The 21,821-nt window shown below is 39.2% G+C and overlaps 1 protein-coding gene across 1 annotated transcript; it reads right to left on the reverse strand.

The window, feature by feature from the left end:
• Positions 1–53: 53 nt before the first annotated feature.
• On the reverse strand, positions 54–18,656 carry MYEF2 (myelin expression factor 2). The gene is made up of 17 exons (XM_049812300.1): positions 18,349–18,656; positions 13,586–13,815; positions 12,318–12,370; positions 11,032–11,039; positions 10,833–10,926; positions 9,776–9,967; positions 8,943–9,096; positions 8,474–8,523; positions 8,324–8,387; positions 8,072–8,173; positions 7,822–7,872; positions 7,678–7,746; positions 7,304–7,402; positions 4,269–4,340; positions 2,843–3,051; positions 2,681–2,732; positions 54–871 (listed from the first exon to the last, which is right to left on the reverse strand). Exons 1-17 carry the CDS (start codon positions 18,579–18,581, stop codon positions 708–710), a joined length of 1,896 nt encoding a protein of 631 aa, XP_049668257.1. The 5' UTR covers positions 18,582–18,656; the 3' UTR covers positions 54–707.
• Between the last annotated feature and the right edge of the window lie 3,165 nt (positions 18,657–21,821).

Consider the following 21,821-nt stretch of genomic DNA (forward strand, 5'->3'; position numbering starts at 1 on the left):
ATACTGATGAAAATAAAAGCAGGAGAGAAAGATCAGTTTCTTCATTTAGTCAAAATAAAAAAAAAAAAAAAAACAAACTCAAAACTCCCATTGGGCTCTAATCTTATTTACAGAACTAAATCATGTCATTAAAGTAATATTAAGTAGAACGAAAACATCACAGCCTAATTGGAGCCCTTCCTTTTAGAGTCAAGAATTACAGTATGACTACAACGCACATATAAAACCAAAATTCTGAAAAAAAGACATCCAATTTTTACATTACAATTTTGATACACGCTGGGGTGGGGGAGAAAAATCAGAAAACACTAAACAAATCCCACTATGCGATCTTGAGATTAACAGAGAAAATGGCTTATTTTATTAAAAACAGTATAACCATTCATTTAAACTGAATGACTAGAGACACTTGGCCTAATTTTCCAAAGGCGCTGAGCATCCAAAGCTTCTATGGTCTATAGGGACCTGCAGGTGCTCAGTGCCTCTAAAAAAACAACAAAAATCAGGCAAATTGTCTTTAAAAACCAAACATAGTAAGATTCAGTTAACAAGTATCACAGTATATTAAACACTATACTGTTAAAGGCTGGTGGGATTTAAAAGTTCCTTTTTACAGCTTTTGTAAGCATACAATGTTACTAAAAATGACTTACTAGGATAGAGAAGCTAAACAGACATAGGAATGTTCCTGAACACACAGTTTTAAATTATGCATTGCGATCCAAGCGTACATCAATTTCTCTGCCACTGATTTTTATGCCGTTCATTATCCTACAGGCCTTTTCAGCAGATTCTGGTGAGTCAAATCTGACTGTTCCACAGCCCTTTGATTTTCCATTCTCCATTTTTATTTCTGCAAACATTACATGACCTGAATAAATAAGTTAAACAGCAGTTATTTCAAGTCTTCAGTGCACTAACAACTTAAAGAACTCATCAGAAGTGATAAAAAAGCATTTTTAAATATGATCTAGGGGGACACATGATATTAGCGCTTTCAGACTGATGGTATATTCACTCATTCAGGGAAGGTGACAGGGCAAAACAGCAGTGAAGAATCCAAATTAAGATCCACTGTTTCAGATCTTTCCTTTACACTAGAGTAAAATGAAGTGTGCCTGTATTTGACCTCAGGTTTGAAACAAAATGCCCTTTACGGCTAAGGGGAAGTTTTGTGTTTCATTTACCAATGCTGCCAGAAGTGTGACCACTGACAGGCGTTAACTGCATTATAGTTCAATCCAGTCCACCATTTTCATCACAGCAACATATCAAGCAATCACAACAATCAATCAATTTTGTAAATAAGCTGCAGAGCAAACTTAGAGCCTTTAAAACAGTAAAGTTACCAGGTTAGGAGTGGTGGAAAAGTAGCATGCACTATTCAATTCCTGCAGTGTTTTCTTGAGGTTCTCAACTGATGAGGCAACATTTTTATTTAAGTATCTTGGTACCTCAGAGAATGTTCAGTGCCTGGAGCTAATGAGTTTTTGCTCATGATAAGTTGTAGCACACCACTCCTGAGCCCCCAAATGCCACTAGGAACAAGAAACTTTTCCCTAAAATACATAGGTTTTTATTTTTAAATACCATATAATAGGAGACTGGACTTTCATTGAAAGAAATTGAACACATGGAGACATGGTCTTTATATTTCCATACAATATGGGCATGAATACAGTCTGTTGCTAGTATTTGTGCTTATAATTCTTAAAAACAATTCAAAATAATCACTACATCTGTTAGTTGGAAGGAAAAATTCTCAACTATCTGAAAGTTGCCCAGGCAGTTAAGACCAAAAAAAAAAAAGAGAACCTGTTTTGCTATATCCTCCAGCTGCAAAAAAAATCTGAACACCTAAAAATTTTTCATTGTTGTACTGCAAGTTCTAATTTATATCAAATCCGCAAATAGCTGTATGAAGACTGTCTTAGGTACCAGTAGTACGTTTTAAATTATTTGTCTTTTCTGTCTCTCCAAAATAAGAAAAGCTATCCTGTAATTCAGTTAGAGCCTTCCATTCTGAAAGTGCATTTTCAAAACAAAACAATCATATTTCTACACCCACTCACTTCTGTGAGAAGACAACTTTTCTGAATTAGATAAAAAGAATTATTGGATATTTGTAGCAATCCTTTATCTTACATAAAAAGGGCCTTTATTTCTTAAAGAGGAAGTGTTACAGCCTGCAAATATGCTAATCAGGATTATCCATTTGCAAAAAAAACAAATCACCACTTTGGCAAAATTACTAACTCTGATTTGAAGCAGCACCATTTCTGGAAGTAATGCATAACCTGGACAGGCCCAGGCCCCTGCATGCATTTGCCTCAAAATAAATGCTACATTATATACTCTGTGTTGGTCAGAGGATACATAATACCTGCTTCAAAAAAGAAAAAGCTCAAAAAGTAATTTTATTAATGGAATGGGTTAAAGTTTATAGCAGATAAGCACTCAGAGCCAACATAACCCATACTGTACCTTGGTCTCATGTGTTATGTCATGCCTAAAAATGATTTATATAACTCAGGAAAGGTGGGGTAAATAAGAAAGATTAGGCTAGCCAGACTCTTCTTAAGGATTAAGCAACAACCTTGTCTTCCTCTCCTTATCTAATGAACACCATTTAAAACATGAAGTCGATGGAGCTGAGCACGGATAAGATTCATATACATACCACATTGACTGAATTTCTCCTTTAGCTTCTGCCAGGTCAAGTCAAAAGGAAGCTAGAATATAAAAGCATTATTAATAACAAAATAGTACAGAGAGAAAAAGAGCATGTCATCAAACATGCACACAAAGCAAGCTCATGGTTTCTATGTATTCAAATGCTTACATTTCTCACAAATATCTGGTTGCCTTTAGAGCCTAATCTCTCTCTCATGCCACTTCCCATTGGGCCAGGCACAAATCCTCGATCGATATCGATGTTCCTGTCCAGGCCTCCACCCATAGCTGGTCCCATTCGATCAAAACCAGAACTCATCCGATCCATCCCCATTCCCATTCCTCCAGCCATACTGTTCATACCACCCATTCCACCACCTACACAGAAAAAGAAAAGTAGGATAAAATAAAAATCTCTTTTTCGTAATAGATGCACAAGAAAAATAAAATAAAAAAATTCTTTTGTGTCTGGAGAAAAATAGCTTTAATGAAACTGCTGTAATACAAAACATAACTTCATACATGCACAGTGGTTTATCTAGTAGCATGGCTAATATTTTAAGCCAAAGTATTAGAAGATACATAGTGTCAGTTCTAAAAGTAAAAAACAAACTGCATCAAGCTTAGTCACACCATCTAATGTAGTAAAATGTTGAACACAAGTAAAGAATTAAGATTTAAAGGCTGTACAGTTTAATTAATAAAAATCTGATACTCTGTACCAAAAAGAGATCAAGTAAATAACTGCAGCAATGTTGAGATACAGATAATTTGACCGTATACACTATTATTTTCCTTCCTGCATTCACATTCAGCTTTACTTAATGCAGCCACACTTAATGACACAATCTTCTGAAGAAAGCATATTTTGCAAAGAACAAACGTTACTGCAAGTACTGTAAAGAGCATGGACTTTCCTACAACACATGCAATGAAATACATTAATGTATATTATATAAAGAACTATGATCAATGACATTCAAATATCCTATTATAATCTTTCTGGATTCATAATTAAAAAATTAATGTAAAGCAAAACTACCAAGATCGTTCATGAGGGACCTTCCCTTTAAGCCTTATGCCTCTCAAGATTGCCAATAGCAAGATTTTAGTTTCTCATCTGCTCTAGCCTGAGGAACTCAGACATTTGCTGTAATACAAACTCAGTATTGCAGCTTTGCACAAAATTAAACTGAGTGATAATCTGAAATTCAAGGCTGATTTTTTATTTCAATGATGAGAGGTTACTGAAGTTCAACTTCATTAGGTTCACACAAATAACTGTGCCTATTTGTCTTTTTAAAAATCTGGAACGCAAGTTTACTTGAATCACTTCTTCCTCCAAACCAGGAGTTAAAACCATTTCAAAACTAAGATTAAGGGAGAGACCATATTAGCAAGTTTTCCTCTGAACTTTTATCTCAACAAAACAGCTTCAAAAACTATTAGACTCGCAGTCACATGCAACAAGATTTCTACTTCTTCCAACACTGGCAAGACACTACACTACAACAAAATCCTCCGATACAATTACATGTACACTGTATCGTTACATTGCCTACGCATTTACATTCTATTGAAACAGGTTAACCTACTCATTCCAGATCTTACTGGGCCCATGCTAGGCGCTCCCATTCCTCCTGCAAAAACACCAATCATTGCACCACCTAAACAGAAAAAAAAAGTGACATACACTGAAAACACCAGTTAGTGACAACAGTAGCAAAGCACACACTGATGAAGTGCACTGATCTCATTGTTACCTGGCAATTCTTTTCTACAGAATACTTTAACATGTGCCTTTATTATTCAGACTAAATAGGAAACATCCAGTAAGTTAGTTCCTCCATCTTTATTATGGGATTTAAGCTGCTCTGATTTCTTTCTAGCTCTTCTCCCCTCTGACAGTCTACCAGCAGCACAAACATCTTAAAACTAAATAAGCCATTTCTCACATTGGGAAAAACAGCCTCAAAACTGAAGGGTTCATCTTATTTGCCCTAGTTTTTCCCATTTTTAAGAAACCAATGTAAAAGCTAGGAGCAGCTCTCCCCATGTCTTTCTTTACTGCATATGAAGAGTGAATTAATGGAATTTAGTGGGAAAAAGTGAGAAAGGGAATAGATACTTAATAAAAGCTATTTGGCAGAACCATGGAATCTCCAGAATGGTATCAGAGACTGATTCTGGAGTGCAGTAAAAAGAATTCTTTTCACTGAAGTGCCAATATTCAGGAAAGTAATCCCAAAGGAGCTTCTAGAATTTAGAAGCTCAAAAGAACTACATTCCTGTCACTGCAGAACAGAGTGGAACTGTCAGCTGCATTTTTCTTGCTTGATTTTTCATATCTAAAAGAAACAGCTCAGTTTTTACTTATGGCAAAATAGATCAATAACTGTCATCTTTAGGCTAGACACCATTGTTTTAATATCTAAAAAAAGGTCACTGCTGAGTCTTCCATTAGATCTGTTTTCGCCACACGGTTGAAAACAGCAACAATTGTTCCCTGCCAGTCTCTTGTGGGAAATATTTGTCTCCTCTCAGACAACAGGCTGTCATAGCCATACCAAGACCTCAAAACATATGGACTAGCCTGTTTAAAAAAAACTACTGATTTTCAATACCAGCGGGATTACTCCCAGTACTTCAGCCAACAGTTTGCATACAAGGAAGATCTTAATACTTATTCATTAGGCCAGAGAGGGTCTTGCAGTGAAACACCAAGTCAAATTTTGAGATTGCTGTCAACATGACTGGCTCTTTACCCTTAAAAAGGATTGTAGGGGGAAAAAAAATCCCCACTTTTCCAGAGCTAGAAAACCGTTGTTGTTTGTGAGTGCATCCCAGTTATATCCACTCTCTTTTAAAGGGGGGAGGAGGGGAAGTCTCCCCAACAATCTAACATGCACTTCAAAAAAGGAAAAAACCCAACAAAAACAAAACAACAAAACAAACAGAAAAAATCCCCAAACCACCCAAAACAAGACCAAAAAAATAACCTGAAAGCTCAAATAATCCTAGTAAGATTTCAGCTATTTCTGACCTTAGAGACATCCTTTACCTGTACTTTTTCCCCCACTGGCTTTTCACCAACAAAAAATTATGTGCTCGGAGATGCTCTATGACACAACCTTTGATTTTCTGGATACTGCAAAATTTTGGCAATTTAAATGGCAACTCCAACAATTCTGCTGCAAATCAAACATCCTCATTTTCACTAATTGATGCCATAGCCCATTCAAAGACTGTCTTAAGTCACCCTCCTTGAAACTGGCAGAGTACTAAAGCCAAATGTACTCACAGCATTTCCTTTTAAGATACCATTAACCTATATATTGTAATAGGAGTACACCAAGGTCTTCCCTGATTAAACACAACATCTGTTAACTATTGTATTTGTAAATCCCTACAATTTCCTTCCATTATTTAAGGATAAGTTGGGAAACCCTTATCTTGGTTCTCAGAACAGTGTTAAAATTGTAAGATTGCTAACAGGTTATAAGCTGAAGCTTGCTGGATCTACTGAATGATTCCCACATCAGTTTCTCACAGTGGCCATGATCATGTATTTCAAAACCAATGTGTGTTACCAGAAGACTTGGAAGTCTATTGGTTGCATGAACATTTATAACTGAAGTGGCTTTTCACTCAAGAAACAGATGTTTAGCCTATGTTGCAAGTAGACATAGTGAAAGCATACACTTGATTTCTAAGATGTTAAGACTTTAAGACTAACTCACTCAACTGACAACCTTATTGCATTCTTATCACTTCTACACAACTATCAGTGCTCGAAGAGAAGCACAAGAGTTATCCTTTGTCATGACTTGCCCAAATTTAAGAAAAAAAAAAAAGGAAAGAAAAAAAATTCAACTTTTATACCAGATGAACCTTATGCTCTTAGCAGCTCTTCTCTTTCACAGTGGGGAATTAAGGGAGGGGGAAAGGGAGAAAAACAGGGAGGAGGAAGAAGAAAACCTGTCTCCTGTAATGCATTCATCCCAGTAACAGTATGTAACAAAGTGCAAGAAGGCTCTACTGTTAAGCACCTCCAGGCCTCTTAAGACAGAGGATTATGTCATTTGAGGGAACCCAAAGGTAAAAAATGAACTTTGTCAACAAGACATCATCTATAAATAAAACAAAGCTGGCTCAGTTACAGAAAAGGCCAATAAATCCCTTTGAGCTGCCTGAGCTCAGAATACAGGAAGAAAACAGAGGGCACCAAAATTCACCGTTCCTATCCAACACTACCTTATTTGCAGTAAAAACAGTTTTCCAGCATGCATGTGCAAAAGCAGGCTCCTGGGCAGCTTGTTCAGGATTACCAGAAGCATATACTTTAATATCAAAAAGACTTAATACCTTACAAAGTTAACAGTATTAAGCTAAAAGCTTTCCTCAAACTGCTATTTTGTTTATATGTTACAGATGGAAAAAACCACCTACACTTTAACCTCGGTCCTAAGCACTGGCTATAATAAATGCTCAGAATACATCCTTATAGTAATGACTGGGGGAGAGGGGACAAAGGAAGATGACCGAATGAAACCAGGTCTCCTCTTCTTTTAGTGTAAGTCTTCCAATACTATGTTGCAATTTGCCACAGGAAATTTAACAGTTACCATACCCATCCTTCCAAAAGAATCTCCAAAACCACGGTTCAATGCCATGTCACCCCGACCAAAATCTCTGTCCATGTTTCCTCCCATTCCACCACGGAACATTTCTGCAGAGAACAAAGCAAAAAAACAGAAATATTCTGTTATATACATTTAGGTTGATGTTCATACAACACTTGTTTCACAGGTGCTTGTTTAAATAGAAGTGGGTTTAAACGCACACATCAGACACACCTATTAAATACTTAACTCCCACACCAGTTCCTATGCCTTCATTCATGCCACCGACTGTATTTCATTTGAACCCATCGCTAAAGGAAGAGCTTTTAATAAATAAGCATTAGCAAACTTACTAAGTGTACGGGAAACAGTGTTTACCTACCTCCCATTCGGCTGACTCCAAATCCTCCCATGTTAGGCATTCCTTCCATTCCACGAAATCCAGGAAGTCCTGTAAAATAAGGAAGAGTGTTTTCTATATAATATTAAAAAAAATACTTAATGCGAAGAACTTCACTGCACGTACCGCCTCCCATTCTATTCATTCCGCCAAATCCTGGACCGTCTATTCCCATACCTTTAAACCAAAAAGACAAACACCATTTAGAAGACAGGTAAGATCCTAAGGGATTTAGGAAACACAAAGACAGTTAACATCTCAAAAGCACATTACACAAGGCTTGCTTTGTCAAGAGTATGTCAATCTTCCAAACACAGAAATGACAATTTTAAACCTAAAGCTCTGTAAAACTTACAAATGAAGAACAGAGATTTACCTCCTGGACCCATGCTCCCCATTCCACCACCCATGCTCAATTGTGTTGCACTGATGGGCTGTCCACCTGGTCCAAGTCCCATACCAATGCCACCAAGACCACCTTGAAAACAAAAAGAAGTATCACCAGGAGGAAGATTTTCTCCTGTTATCATGAAGAGACTACAGTAAGCAAAAGTACTACTAAGCTGTTCCAAGACTCTATATCAACATATATTAAGTGCAAGGAGTAGAAAAGAGCGTGTGCACTCACGAGGTAATTGTGAGGTTTTGCTGTCTGCAACACGGAAATCTTCATGAGGAATTGATTTGTCATCCTGATAAAAAACAAGGATGTTATGCTATGATCCTTTCAATGTTTTGGCAGAGACATTTAAGGTAGAAAGGAATGTAAGCAACTTACCATTTTTACATGCATGGGCCTATCAAACAGGAATTGTCCATTGAACATAGCTGAAGAAATGCAAGTCAAGGAATCCAACTACAGAAGACAATTTATTTCAGAAGAATCACTGTAAAAACTTATTTTATTTCTGTACCATTTTTAGGAGTCTTATCTTTCCTTACCTAATCTTCAGAATGCCAATTCAAAGGCCAAAATAAACTATACAAGCTGTTAGGTATATAAAAGTTAGTTTCACACGTCACATTCCCACACATTTTAAGCTTGTTCAACATTATCAGGAACACCTTTTTAGACTCTAGCAGTAAACTCAGTCACTATTAAAAATGTAATCTGCACAGTATTACACTCTAGTCCCTATATACTAGCTACAAGATAAATAAGCTCCACTTGCAAAACTATGCTATCAATCAGAGGCCATTCAAGGCTGAACTATATTTGATCAATTATTTTTCAAAACCAAGGATACATATTGCTTGAACAGCTTCAATTGCTTGTTCAAAGGTAACTGTTCCCATTCCTCGACTCTTGCCATCTTTATCTTCTTTGATGTCTGCACGCTTTACGGTTCCAGCAATGCTGAATACCTCCTTCAGTTTCTTCCAGCCAACTTTAAAGTCAAGCTTACACACAGAAATACATTAGTGATTTCAGTGCACATTTCTGTTCTGCCATTACATTTGGAAGAGATTTTCTAGATTGTTTTAACTCTTCAGCTTCACAAAATGCTTGATATATGTAAATAGCCAGGATTTTGTAATATACACACACTGCAACCAAGTAAAAAAATGTCAACTAAAACCAACAGTTCATACTGCTTATATATATTTTACTTTAATTAACATATTAACATTGAGAAATGGATGGGTTCTTGTTAAGAGCAGCTGTATTCCCACAAGTGCCCTTGCAGACATAGTAGTCTTTTGTGCAAATACCGAACTTATGAAGTACTTCCAACAAATGTTAACAGTTTAATTTAGTCTAAAGTAACTAGCAAGATAAACTGAAGCGTATATTTAATTAAAAAAAGAAATGCAATTGGAAATAGATAGCGAAAAGAGGTATTATTTTTTTGAATCACCAGACGACTGTGCAATAATTAAAAGTGCCTGTCAGCTTCAAGAGTTTAACGTATCTTTCATGTCCAAAATCTGAATACCTAGCCAGCATTTTTAGTTGAATATACTAACTGTGAACTAACATTTCCTATTTCCTCTTTATATAAAAACTGAATTATGCAGTAATACAAGACTGTTTACAAAGATCAAATATTACAGTTACAAAATACAGTTTTAAACTTACATTAGCAACAAAAATAGTGGACCCAAGCCTGCCTGCCTGCAAGTTACTGATAACCTCAGGAGGAATGTTTGGATTATTGAGAATAGAAGGTGGTAAGTTCATTATTCCAGGTGCCACATCAGGTCCATGTCCTCCTGGAAACTGTCCTCCTACACGCTGCAATGCCCTACGAGCATGTTCACCTTCAGGGTCCTGAAACACGGGCAAAAATAAAGCCAACTTAATCATCAAGAGGACTGGCAACAAACAAAAAGGTACTATTTGAAATTCTACATAAACCCATCAACATTATCAACTAATATCCTTGTCCATGTCAGAGGGATCAAGAACTGAATTAGCATGGAGACCTAATTCCCTCACCTCTAGAGGTGGGTCCTTTCAGATGAGGGTTGAGGCATATTGGCAAAGCACTTGTTGAGGAAGCGTGCACTGCCACTTCACATGCTGTACCTAGCCTATGGACAAGTAGAAAAGATTTCAATCTAAAGGACTGTCAGTCTAGCACCTTCTTCCAAGAACTGAATTAATTTAATTATTTTTTTTACTTATTTATTAATACCATTATTAAAGTTGTAACAGGACAAAAAGAACTGCATCAGACACTGTCATATACTACAAAACTACAACAGAAATGTTGACATTAATTTCACTTGCCAGTCAGCACAAGTTCTCTACTTCCAGCCCCATTTTTGCACATATGTAGTGGTCTGATACTCAGCTCATTCTGCCTCATATTTTGAAGCAGGTAAGCAATGTAAACATAGAATCATTTAGGTTGGAAAAGACCTGATGACACTAAGGTAAGAATATGAAGTTAAAGTTTTTTTAAAGAAAAACAGTATTAGATTATTTAGACATTAGGACACACTTTCTGAGTTCAGCTGGAATAGTATCAAGACCTTCCGCAAGCCAAGAGGCATTTTAGCCCGTTTAGAAAGTGTCATAAAAAAATTAAACTGGAAATTACACAACTAAGATGCTCTAAACACTGTATTGTCATCTCAGCAGTTATAGTATCTTCACTATTTCAAAATAAAAACAGCAGCAATAACCATACCTCTTTAATATTCAGGGGTCTTCCACTAAGATCATATTTGTTCATAGTCTCTAATGCTTTCTTAACAAATTCTTCATCTTTGAATTCAACGACACTTAGAGGGAACAAAACATTTAGAGTATTAAAATAAAAGTTTAAAATGTTAAAATTAAAAGAATGTTTGGATAGTGTTTCTACAGACATAGAAAAAGAAACTTACCCACAACCCTACATCCATGATGATTTGTCATCATATGTAAAGAGAAAAATAAAAAAAAAGTCAATCAGCACATACGATAGAGCATTTAAGATTCCAGTTAAAGATCCCAGTTCACTGTTAAATAACTATTCAAGTTATTTTCAGCTTCAAAATCCATAATACATGCTCTTTACTGGTAGGCAAGCTGAATTTCTCCTACTTTCTCCACATACAAACCTTTCAAATGCAAGAGAATATATTATCTTTTATTCTCTTTGAGCCAAACCAGAATTAGAAAAATGCCACACAGATCTATGTAAGGACAACTGGGAAGAGGAGGTGGGGCGGAAAGGGTGGAAAGAAAAAAAAACCCAAAAAACAAAAACATAACCAAAAACCAATCAAGACACTCATCGTGTCATTAAAAGCTGCCCACTGACTACAAAATTCAAATCTACCTACATCAAGTATACCAGTACAATGAACAAGGAGTCTACATACCTCTTCAGTATTACTAGCATAATTGAGAAATTACTTTGTAAGAAAATAACCTTATTGACTGCACCAGAATCCTTCTAATAAAGCAAAGAGTTGAGGATTGCTTTAAGTAAAGCAAAGCTAACAGCATGTTTTAGTTTTAACAAGCATTAAAGAAAGTAATTTACAACAATTAATACAACCTCAGTTAAGACTCAAACCTGCATTTCTCATGTTCTCACTGCAGGTTCAGAGCTACTATTGGCCAAACTTTTGACTACTTTTAAGAAGACAAAGGAGCTTTAACAATCTTCACTCTTAGTGCCTCATTGCTGGCACTCTGTTGGCTACCAACCATATCCATCCATTTAGTTTTAAGAAAGCAAATACATTAATCCAGTGTTTAGAGTACCAACCCTGCAAAGCTGTCAAATCAGGCAATTCAAACAGTATATTCTTAACTAACGTTTTATACTCATTTGCCCTAAGCAGAGAATACTATGCTAACAAAACTTAAATAAAATCAGTGGTTTATTGAACGTCCTTTATATGAAACAGATTTGTACCAAAACACAGATGTTGGCTAAAAAGAAGAATTAAGTAAATGCCACTTGTTAACGTTTACAGAAGTATTTTGTCCTTTACAGCCAGCTAGTTTGAGTTGCATGAAAGGGTCAGACTACTTCTAATACAAAATCCTCAAGGCTATCTTAATGAAAATCAGTGTAAAAATGAAACTTACTTTCCAATAACTGGTACAGGTATTATACAAAAATAAAACTGCTGAGGAACTTTTAAACCTCTAGCAGATTGTTGCCCACGGCACTTACCCTTGATTTTCCTTCAGCATCCTTAAACAGCTCCACGTATGTAACCTCACCAACTACATAAGACATACAAAGGGAAAATACCAAGAGACAATGCATTTAAACACCAGTATCTTTCTTTACTGTGCCCCTGTGCACAACTCTACAGAGAAGCACCTATTATTCACCAACAATCAAAACCAGACCAGCATACCTCCTGTCAAAGGCTATATAATTTAGCTAGTTTTCAGAAATATGCAGCAGCCACATTCTCAAAAGCTAAAAACAAACAACTATATTTAACCTAATTCATACTACAGATCATATTTTGGCCAGTATGATATAGTTGGTGAACAAATTCAGATATACACAGTCCCTTAACCTGACAAATGAAACATCAACGTTCACTGGAAAGTGTTACATTTATCATCCTACTCACAACACCTGTTTTAAGGTGACTTTCTACCTGAATGTCTTCAATCATAAGTTTGCCTTCAATAATAACCAAATTTACACATCAAATATTTCACAGCAAGCCACTCACTTTCTAAAGTAGGAAGTTTCAGTAAATAAACCAATCAAATAGTCATGTCACCTTACAACAGATAAACCAGCAGTTACAGAAGGGGGGTTTTGGCATTTTTCACAGCCTAAAAGCCAAGTGTGCTTTGCATTACTTTTGAAGAATCAATTTTTTTTCAAGGAAAACACAAAACTAACTTTTTACAGAATTCATGTATTAGCATTATTTTACCCCAAACTTAAAATAAAGCATTTGGGGTAGTAAGATTACTCTATCAGAACTGCAACAATAGTAACAAGCTTTTAATACAAATCTCCAGACAAACAGTCATGGCAGTAGTGACAATGCAGACAAAGTTAATTCCACAGCCAGATTCCACCAAAGAAATACAAAACAACTTTTGAAAGACGTCCTTTATTATTCATGTTAACACACTAAATGTGTTGCTTAAATACAATAGCCCTTAAAAAAAAAAACTACAAAGACTACAACTAGACAAAACACAATCTCTTTAAGAAGTCATGAGGTCATGCATATACTCTCTACTGTCACACTAGAATGGCAGAAGATTGTAAGCACTTCATTTACCCATCCTACCCTGCAATGCAATTGTCTCAGATGAAAGAGGGGGAAGGGAGATAGATGTACCAAGTAAAGGCCAAAAAAACCAAAAAGAAGTCAAATCAAATCTGTGTGGCTCAAAGGACATATACATTGCATTTAAGTTCTACCCCTTTCTATGTGAAGTGTATTATAAGGAATAAGTTACCTTTCTCTCTCATAAGATCTTTAATAGCTTGCCACTTCATGTCATACGGGATGTTGCTAATAAAAACTCTATTACGATTAATAGCCTTCTTCTCTCCAGTGCCTGCATTCTTGTCCTTTGAATAGGGGTGGAATCTATTCTTGTTTCCAAGAGAAGGGATTGCCTTCGGTTTTGCAACGTACTTCTCTTTCACAAGTGCTTTCTCATCTTTTGCTGTCTCATCATTATCCCTACAGTAAAAAACAAACAAACAAAAAAAAAACACCAAACAAAAAAATATTAGTCTTGTGTTGGATCACTAGACTATTATACCTCCTATATATAACGGTATACCTCCTATGCTATTAGAACTCAAATGCTGCTTTTCAAATTAGGAAAAATAAACTCATGTTACCAGCCTAATGCCAAAACAAGTTGTCTTATCTAGAACAAAAATAATATAATAGATTTATTCACTACAGTAAGTAAAGCAAGCACATATTGCTACTCCAGTTGCACTCCACTGCCGCTATGTCTGTCAAGATTCAGCAAGGTGGTACTATGAAACGACTACAAATATCAAAATACAACGACTCAGCTGAAAAATAAGCTACAGCATCCAGGCTTTGGTGCTTCAATAATTTTCACATCAGACTTGCCTAAGTTACACGATATTCACTACAGAAGTGAGTGTTGAAATGGTCTAACTTATGGAACAGCCTGGTATACTTCATTCAATGCAACAATAATATACAAAAATCAACTCTAATAGGTTGTAAATCAAATTACATTTTATTTACCACATAAATTATTTTTATTCACAATTTATGCCAGACTGCTTTTAGACAGAAATTGAAGTTCAATTAAGAACAACAAATGCTCTTTCACTGCTTAACACTACTAGAGTCTGAAAACTTGCTAAATGCATAGGAAATAGCTGCATTGAGACATGCTCTGCATCTAAGACTAATTAAGTCACCAGGTATCATCCACTAGAAACAACAACAAAATAGAGTTCTGGCCCTCACGCTTTCCAAAATTTAGCAACAGCAGCTGCTCTCCTTTTAAAATCTTTTATTTTTAGATAAAAATGCAGGAAAAATTTGCTTCCTCTCTTTTAAAGCAGATCAAATCTCAACTTTGATGAAACTATACACTTTGAACAGAATTAGAAGAAATATCCAAAACTCTTTAGCACTCTTGATAGTGTTACTATCACAAGGTGATTTAGCATGCTAACAGAGGATTAAGGTGCCTGAATTGTTGCTTTAAAAAAGGTGAACCGCTGAACTGAAAGAATCAACTGAAGTGATAAACCCACACAAATGTGATCCACTGAACAGATGCTACTTAGAGATACACATCAATGTCGAGTTCAAATCTCACCACAGTTAATGAGAAACTTTAAAAGTATTTTACACAAATGTTTATTTTGGTTAGAACAATTACAGAAATGTCCTACAGGACTGTCACCTCCTTCTTAAATTACTTTGCTATCTTTACAATTTTTCCTACATTTCAGAAAGCTTAGTTTTTCACCTCATTTTGACTCTTTGGAAGGTTTCTGGAGTAATATTGGCCAAAACAGGCATTTCAGTTTTACAACCACAACATATGTCAAGATCACTGATTTTGAGTAATTGAAATTAGTATTTTCAGCTCTCTGCACAGTTATTAACAAAACAGTGAGTAAGTGGCAGTCTTGCACTCAAGAGCACATGCAAGTAGCCTTTCAGGAAGCAAAACGTATTATCTACTCAGGCATGGGCACTCTTCAGGGAGGAATAAATTAAAATACATCCATATTTCTCCCATGACTTTTTCCCAAATTTTGAAGTACTGATATGATATGAACTCCACAGTCCTTGTGTTTGTTTACAAGTGGATTAAAAGAAGATTAGCAACTGGACACTCCTCTGGGCTAAGTATTTGTAAAATTTAAAACAAGAGTTATCTGGTTCAAGCATCCTCCAGCTTCCCTCTGCATCATCCCTCCTCCACACCATCCTGTCTGTTCTGGCAATATCATTCTTCTGTGGCTGTGTAATGAAGTGAAATGGAGGGAACAATGTAGGGAACTGGAGGGAGAGGGTAGGGAAAGAGCAGAGTATCAGGTTTTCCAGTCAGATCAGTTCCTTCCAATCCAGTCCCATTTGCAAATGCAAAACTCCTGCCCAATGAGACGCCCACTAAAAATCCGAGTTCTTCCTTAAGTTTTAAGATTAGAGCAATGGATTCTCTTTAGCCTTTTAAGCTCTTTTCTGCTTAAAGGATTATGGAACAGCCCCTGGGTGCTCAGTGTAGTGCACAGGAAGAGCCAGGTCTCCACATATGGAATCCACAGGCTCTAGAAGACCTGGCTGTACAAACCAGTAAAGAGCACAGAGGATGCGAGTCTGGCATACTCTTAAATCTGGGAAAAAGAAGACACTTCACTTAGTCTGGGGATCACAGCCAGTCTCCTGAAAATAGAGGATTAATTAAAAAAAAAAAAAAATCCTTCTTGCAAAACTCATCTGCCAAAACCAACCCAGGCCAGTGAACAAGCTGGAGGCAGAGATCCTTTTGTAGATGTAGCTCTTACCCCCCTCCTTCAATATTAAAAATCATTTCAATCAAATAATACATTCAAAGCAATGCCACGTTAGTCACCTACAGATCACAGAAAAGCCAGCCTCAGAAATTAGGAAATGGCATTTCCTTGGGGTAAAAACAATAGTAATTTCTACTCTTTACCTTTTGTATGAACTGATCATTTGATACATTTAACTAATATTTGCATGTGAAATCACTAGCAGATTTCTAGGGTTGAAAAACAGGTGTCTGCAATAATTTCTTAAAAAACAGCATGTCCTCATTGATTAGAAAGAGCAATTTTTACCTTTTGAAAAATAATGCCTTTGAACTTCTGTAAAGTTTTGGAAACAAAAGACAAGTTTTCCATATACAAAACTAGAAGCCTAAAAAATAAGCACAAGATAAATCAACATGAAAGCCCTACGAGCTGATTTTTTTTAAAACAAACTTCTACTCCTCTGCTCACAAGTGTCCATACAAATAAGATGATCAGCAGAGACAGAAATGCAAGAAGTCCACAACATGCAATTCTAAAGGACATAGATCAGTTTAACTTCATTGCACTGAACAGTTCCACTGCTCAACACAATAAACTTAGGGAAGCGTGGAAGTTCAGACCAGGTTTCCTCTCCAATTTAATCTGAGTGCTAAGCAAACCTGGTTACCAAAATACTTTAAGTAGCACGTTTCACCTGCACACTGACTGCTTAATCCCTTGTACACGTGTTTTGGGGAAGACTGGAAACTGTATGTGAAAGAATAAGATTTGAAACTCTGTTACCAAGAACTCTGCATTATTTTCAAACTTGAAGTTGTGATTTCTACCTTGCAGAATGGCTGGGATTTTTCATTTGCTTCTAATTACTTTTGGAGGGAAAAGAAGAAAATTGCTGACATAGGTGGGATACAGAGAAATTAAGTCATTATTTTAACAGTAGCAACCCCAAAAGGCAAGAAAATGTTATATACCTCAAAGGTGCAAAAGGGTCACAATCTTCCTGCGAAAATTCAAACACAATTTCTGTAGTTTGGAAGCTGAGGGCCAGGCTCAGGGAATAAAAAATAAAAAAAAACCAACACCAAAACCCAAAACAAACTGCTGTTTTATGGTAATGTGAAATTTATAACTTGTAAACTATTTGAATTTCACAGGGAGTCAAGCAGAGGCATGAAGTATGCCTTTATTCCACCAGCTTTATACTGAACTTGAGCCCACGTGCATTTTTTTAAACACAACAGTATCAGACCTGGGCTGCTTAGAACATGTCAAAACTTCACAGATCTCAACAGCTTTGATGTACTGCAACAGTGAGACTCCTATCAATTTATCTTCCCTCCAAGACGTGAATGAGATTAGAAGAGATACTGAAATTCCAATGATACGAGGCCAAAACCTAGTCCATGTAAAGAATGACGACCGTCGTCGAAGCCTAACATCAAGAACAACCAAACCCGTAAAAGGTTATTCACGGTATTGTTCTAGAGAGCCGGTACTTCTGGCTCCCTTATACTACGTTCCTTTCAGGCCAAGAAAAGCTTGTGCACGTACGTGGGGGGCTTTGTTTGTTCGTTTGTATATAAAAATTAAATCCATACAGGGCCGCCTTACCTCTCCCACGTGAACAAAGACTAGTTCAAAGGCTTTGCGCAACACACCACTACGGTGAGAAGTGGAAACGTAAACAAAACCAGGAGCGACCCAGAACGCTTCTGTGAGAACCGGCCCGAGCAGAGCCCGTCAGAGCGGCCCGGAGGCTCACGCCGGCGGGGCGGCTGGGGCTCAGCCTCCCGCCGGCCGGCGCGGTGTCACACCGCCGGCACCTGCAGCTCCCCAGGCAGACGCCCAGCCCTCGGCGAGTTCACCAAGAAACTTCACCTTCCCCCGCACCCAAGCTAGGCTTCCTCCGCACACCCTGCCGGAGCTCACCGCGGCGGGAAATGCCTCCCTCGCCGCCCCACCGCTTCGGCTTCGGCCCCGGCCCCGGCCCCGTCCGCCTCTCACTGCACACCCACCGCCGGCTCCGCGCTCGGGCGGCGCAGCGCCGGGGGCGACTCCGGTCCCCGGCGGGGGAGGAGCCCGGCGGGGCGCGGGGGAGGAGGGGGCCGGCCGCCTTCCCCCCGCCGCGGCCTAGGCGGGCCCGCCGCAGCCCCGCGCTTCCCCGGCCGCGCTGACCCCCCGCCTCCGCCCGGCCCGGCCCTGCACACACATTTTGACGCCATTAGCGCTGCCCCCGCCGCTCTCGGTTGCTGCCGCTGTCGCCGCCGCCGCCGCCTCCTCGTCCCGCGGAGGCTGTTGTGGCGGCTGCTGTTGCGGCGGCGGCTGTTGCTGCTGCGGTTGCTGTTGCTGTGCCGGCGGCTGGCTGGCGACGGCGGCGGCGGCCTCCTCGGCTCCGCGCTGCGGCGCGGCGGCCGCAGCCTCCGGCTTGTCGTTCTCCGCCATTTCGTAGCCGGGCCGCGGCCCCGCTACCGCTGGGTTTGAAAAGGGCCCGGAGCGCCTCGGCCTCGCCGCGCCGGGCCGGACAAGTCTCGCGAGAACGGGGCTTGCAGCGGCGGCGGCGGCGGCGGGCGGGGGGGAGGAGGAGGAGGAGGAGGGGACGCGCCAGGAGGCTTTACGGGTTGCCATGGCGACGCCGCTGGGCCGCCGGGCCCGCGGTCGCCATGGCCGCCCCGCAGCCGCGGCGGGCGCCTCCGCCTCAGGAGCGGCACAGCGCGGCCGCGTCCCACGCGAGAGTGCGTGGCCCAGCGGCCGCGAGTGAGCCTCGGGTGCTGCCGCGGACCGCTCGCCGCCGGGCAGCTCTGCCCGAAGCTCCCCGGTATTTAGTCGTTCCCACCCCAGGCCGGGCCATCTCCCGAAACGGCGCTACCCGCCATCTGCAAATTCCCCTAATTCGAAACCAACCGCCGCTCGCAGTGGCCCGTGACCCCGCCCGGGATGACTGAGCCCCCGGACAAGCGCTTGGCGGGAGCGCAGGCACCTCACAAACGCCAGTTTCGTAAAGCTCAGGAATATCTGCAGAGCTGTAGGGCGCTGACAATAAAGAAGCTACTGCACGCTCTCAGCTCTTCACCTCTACGTATCCAATAATGCCGTCCACCCCGGCAAATGCCTGCTTGACCCTTAATTTAACCGAGGAGCGCCGTGCCAGTTGTTTGGGGACCATCTGCGTTCCAAAGCCGGTCACCGCGGTCACTGCTTTCTCTCTACTTCAGAAAATAGACCGTAACTTCTTATTCAAATTTGATGCCAGGAACACTCAACGAATTGAAGTCATGATCTCTTAAAACAAAATTTGCCTTGCATGTTTCCTACGCTTATAGTCTCCTTGTTCCTTCAAAAATCAGCGTAGGCACAAGTAAAGCAGTCCTGCCTACAAGATGTTGTATGGTCCTTTTCCAAACATTTCAGTACTTCCAGTGGTAAGAAGATCCCCGCATTCATGAGGAAATGAAGGCTCCTGAATCACCCCTTAACCTGTGTTGAGACAATTTGCAGACCAAATATACGGACGACCCTTATCCCTCGCCTGCTTAGGGGTGCTGGGACACTCTTCTAGTATTGGCTAAAAAGCTATCAGCTTGCACCTAAATTCTACTCCAACTGTCGATGTGATTGAGGACACACATCTGTGGATGTTCAGATTATATGTCTGAACGTATAAAACTACTGGGCTGGTTAAGCTGCAAGTCCAGTTATAATTAGAGCATTGGAAGCTTCTAGATGGACATTTGTTTTATTCTTAAATATAAATAACAATTTAATCAGAATAGTTGTAATTCCAATATAAAATTTCAAAATTACATAGGTCCATGCCACACACACACACACACACTACTAAACATTTTGCATTCTTTCATCCTGGAAGACCTTCATTTATTTACGAGGTAGAATCTGCAACGTATTTCTCTCAGCTTCAATCCCAATTTCTTTCTATCACTTGGGGGAAAAAAATAGGGTTTTAAACAATATTTTTAAAGGAAAAAAAAGAATTTATATCATTTGGACAAAGTTTAATCCTTTCACGAACCACAAGTACCAAAGTATTTCTAAAGGGGTCACCAAATGGTACATCAACACCTACTATATAAGGAAAACCATTCAGTCCTCTGCAGTGAATTTAGATTAGGGGCTCCTGGTTCCTGACCCACTGGAATCCATGCACTTCTTTCAAGGAAACCGTAAATGAAGGTTAAGAAAAGCTGAGCAGTACAGAGGTTCCACATCTTTATTGGAGTGCATTTCTGGCAAGAATCACTGACCTAGACAAAAGTTAAGTTTTGGAAGTAAACTCCTTATGAGCTGCTGGGACTCTCTTGTCTGTCTGTCCTCATGACTGTCACACCAGGTGTTAGTAACACCTGAGATTTTTGGAGAAAGCTCAAAGATACTATGAAACACTCTAATAACCTACGTCCCAGATGAAGGTAGAAAGGCATGTCTAGAGGATTGATAAAAGGTGTAATTCTGTTCACACATTAACCTCAGTTAGATAAATAAGTTGCTATTTGTGATAATAATAATCACTGAAATAGTTAATGTTTACTCGAAATTGCTGTCATTACATTTTACAGCTCTCACTTCTACAGGATGAAAGGAAGTAATTCCCGTGTTCAGGTTACTAAACCCTGTTACCAGACCTCTGTTTGACTGTGTTTTGCACAGAGCATCTCAGGTGTTGGAATCCTATACACCCTAACCCAGCATTATGGCACCAAGCAGCTGACGCTGAATTCCTATGCTCATGGGCCTGTGGATGCTAGTAACAGGAAGAATTATCAACTTTCTTACACACGGTTTGCCTACTTGTTCCGAATCATCTGCTGGGTATTTCAGCTGCTACCTTCTCAAGTTTGTATGCCTTTTTCACCCAGCACGCACACAGTTTTGTACCAGTAAAATTAGTTGTCACTCAATGTGTTTTGTAATAAATACTGATAACTGTGTAATCCATACAGTGATACACATCTCTAAATGTAGAGGTGTTTTGTGTTAGATTTGCATAGGGGCACAGTTTAACTTAAAGCCTGGGGGAGTGCTACTAGCTTTGCCCTGTCCCCCTCACACCAGAACTCCTATTTATAGCATTCTGTTTACCTCAGTTGCCTGTTTCAGGTTTTTTATGGGAGTCTTGCATCCTTTTCTAGAAGTCTCACAGGTAATCACTCAGTATTTCTGTCTTCAAAGAACAATAATAAGAATGGGAGAGCAATGCCACAAAGAGCTGTTAGGGAGCTGATGGGTGAATTGGGATTAAAAAGTGGGATTTCTCTGGTCTACAAAACTGTGTTGAAAAAAGTTGAAGTTTTTCCCTAGGAAAGGATTGAAATAACAATGTAAAAAGCTACTTGGCATAGTAAGTGAAAAAAGGAAAAAGAGTATCTTTCTATGCTTGTATTTGTGCTAAGAAAGTTTCCTTTGTTACACACTACCGATCCCTCCTGAGAATATTTTAAAATTATCTTTTGATACATGGGCTTCCACCATCTCTTCCACCTCTTTTCATGACAGGAACATGAACAACCTGTTCATGTCCTTACAGAAGAGAGACGTGGTCTCTGAGGAATGTTCCTGTTACAAGGGGATCCCTCATTTAGTACAAAACTGTTAAAAGTGTTCTGATCTGCTGTCTAACAAATTCCTCTCGTTGTCTCCTAATGTAAATAGTGTTTCTCAGTTACGAGT

This window comes from Accipiter gentilis, chromosome 10 (genome assembly GCF_929443795.1).
Source record: "Accipiter gentilis chromosome 10, bAccGen1.1, whole genome shotgun sequence".
Lineage (NCBI taxonomy): Eukaryota > Metazoa > Chordata > Aves > Accipitriformes > Accipitridae > Astur > Astur gentilis.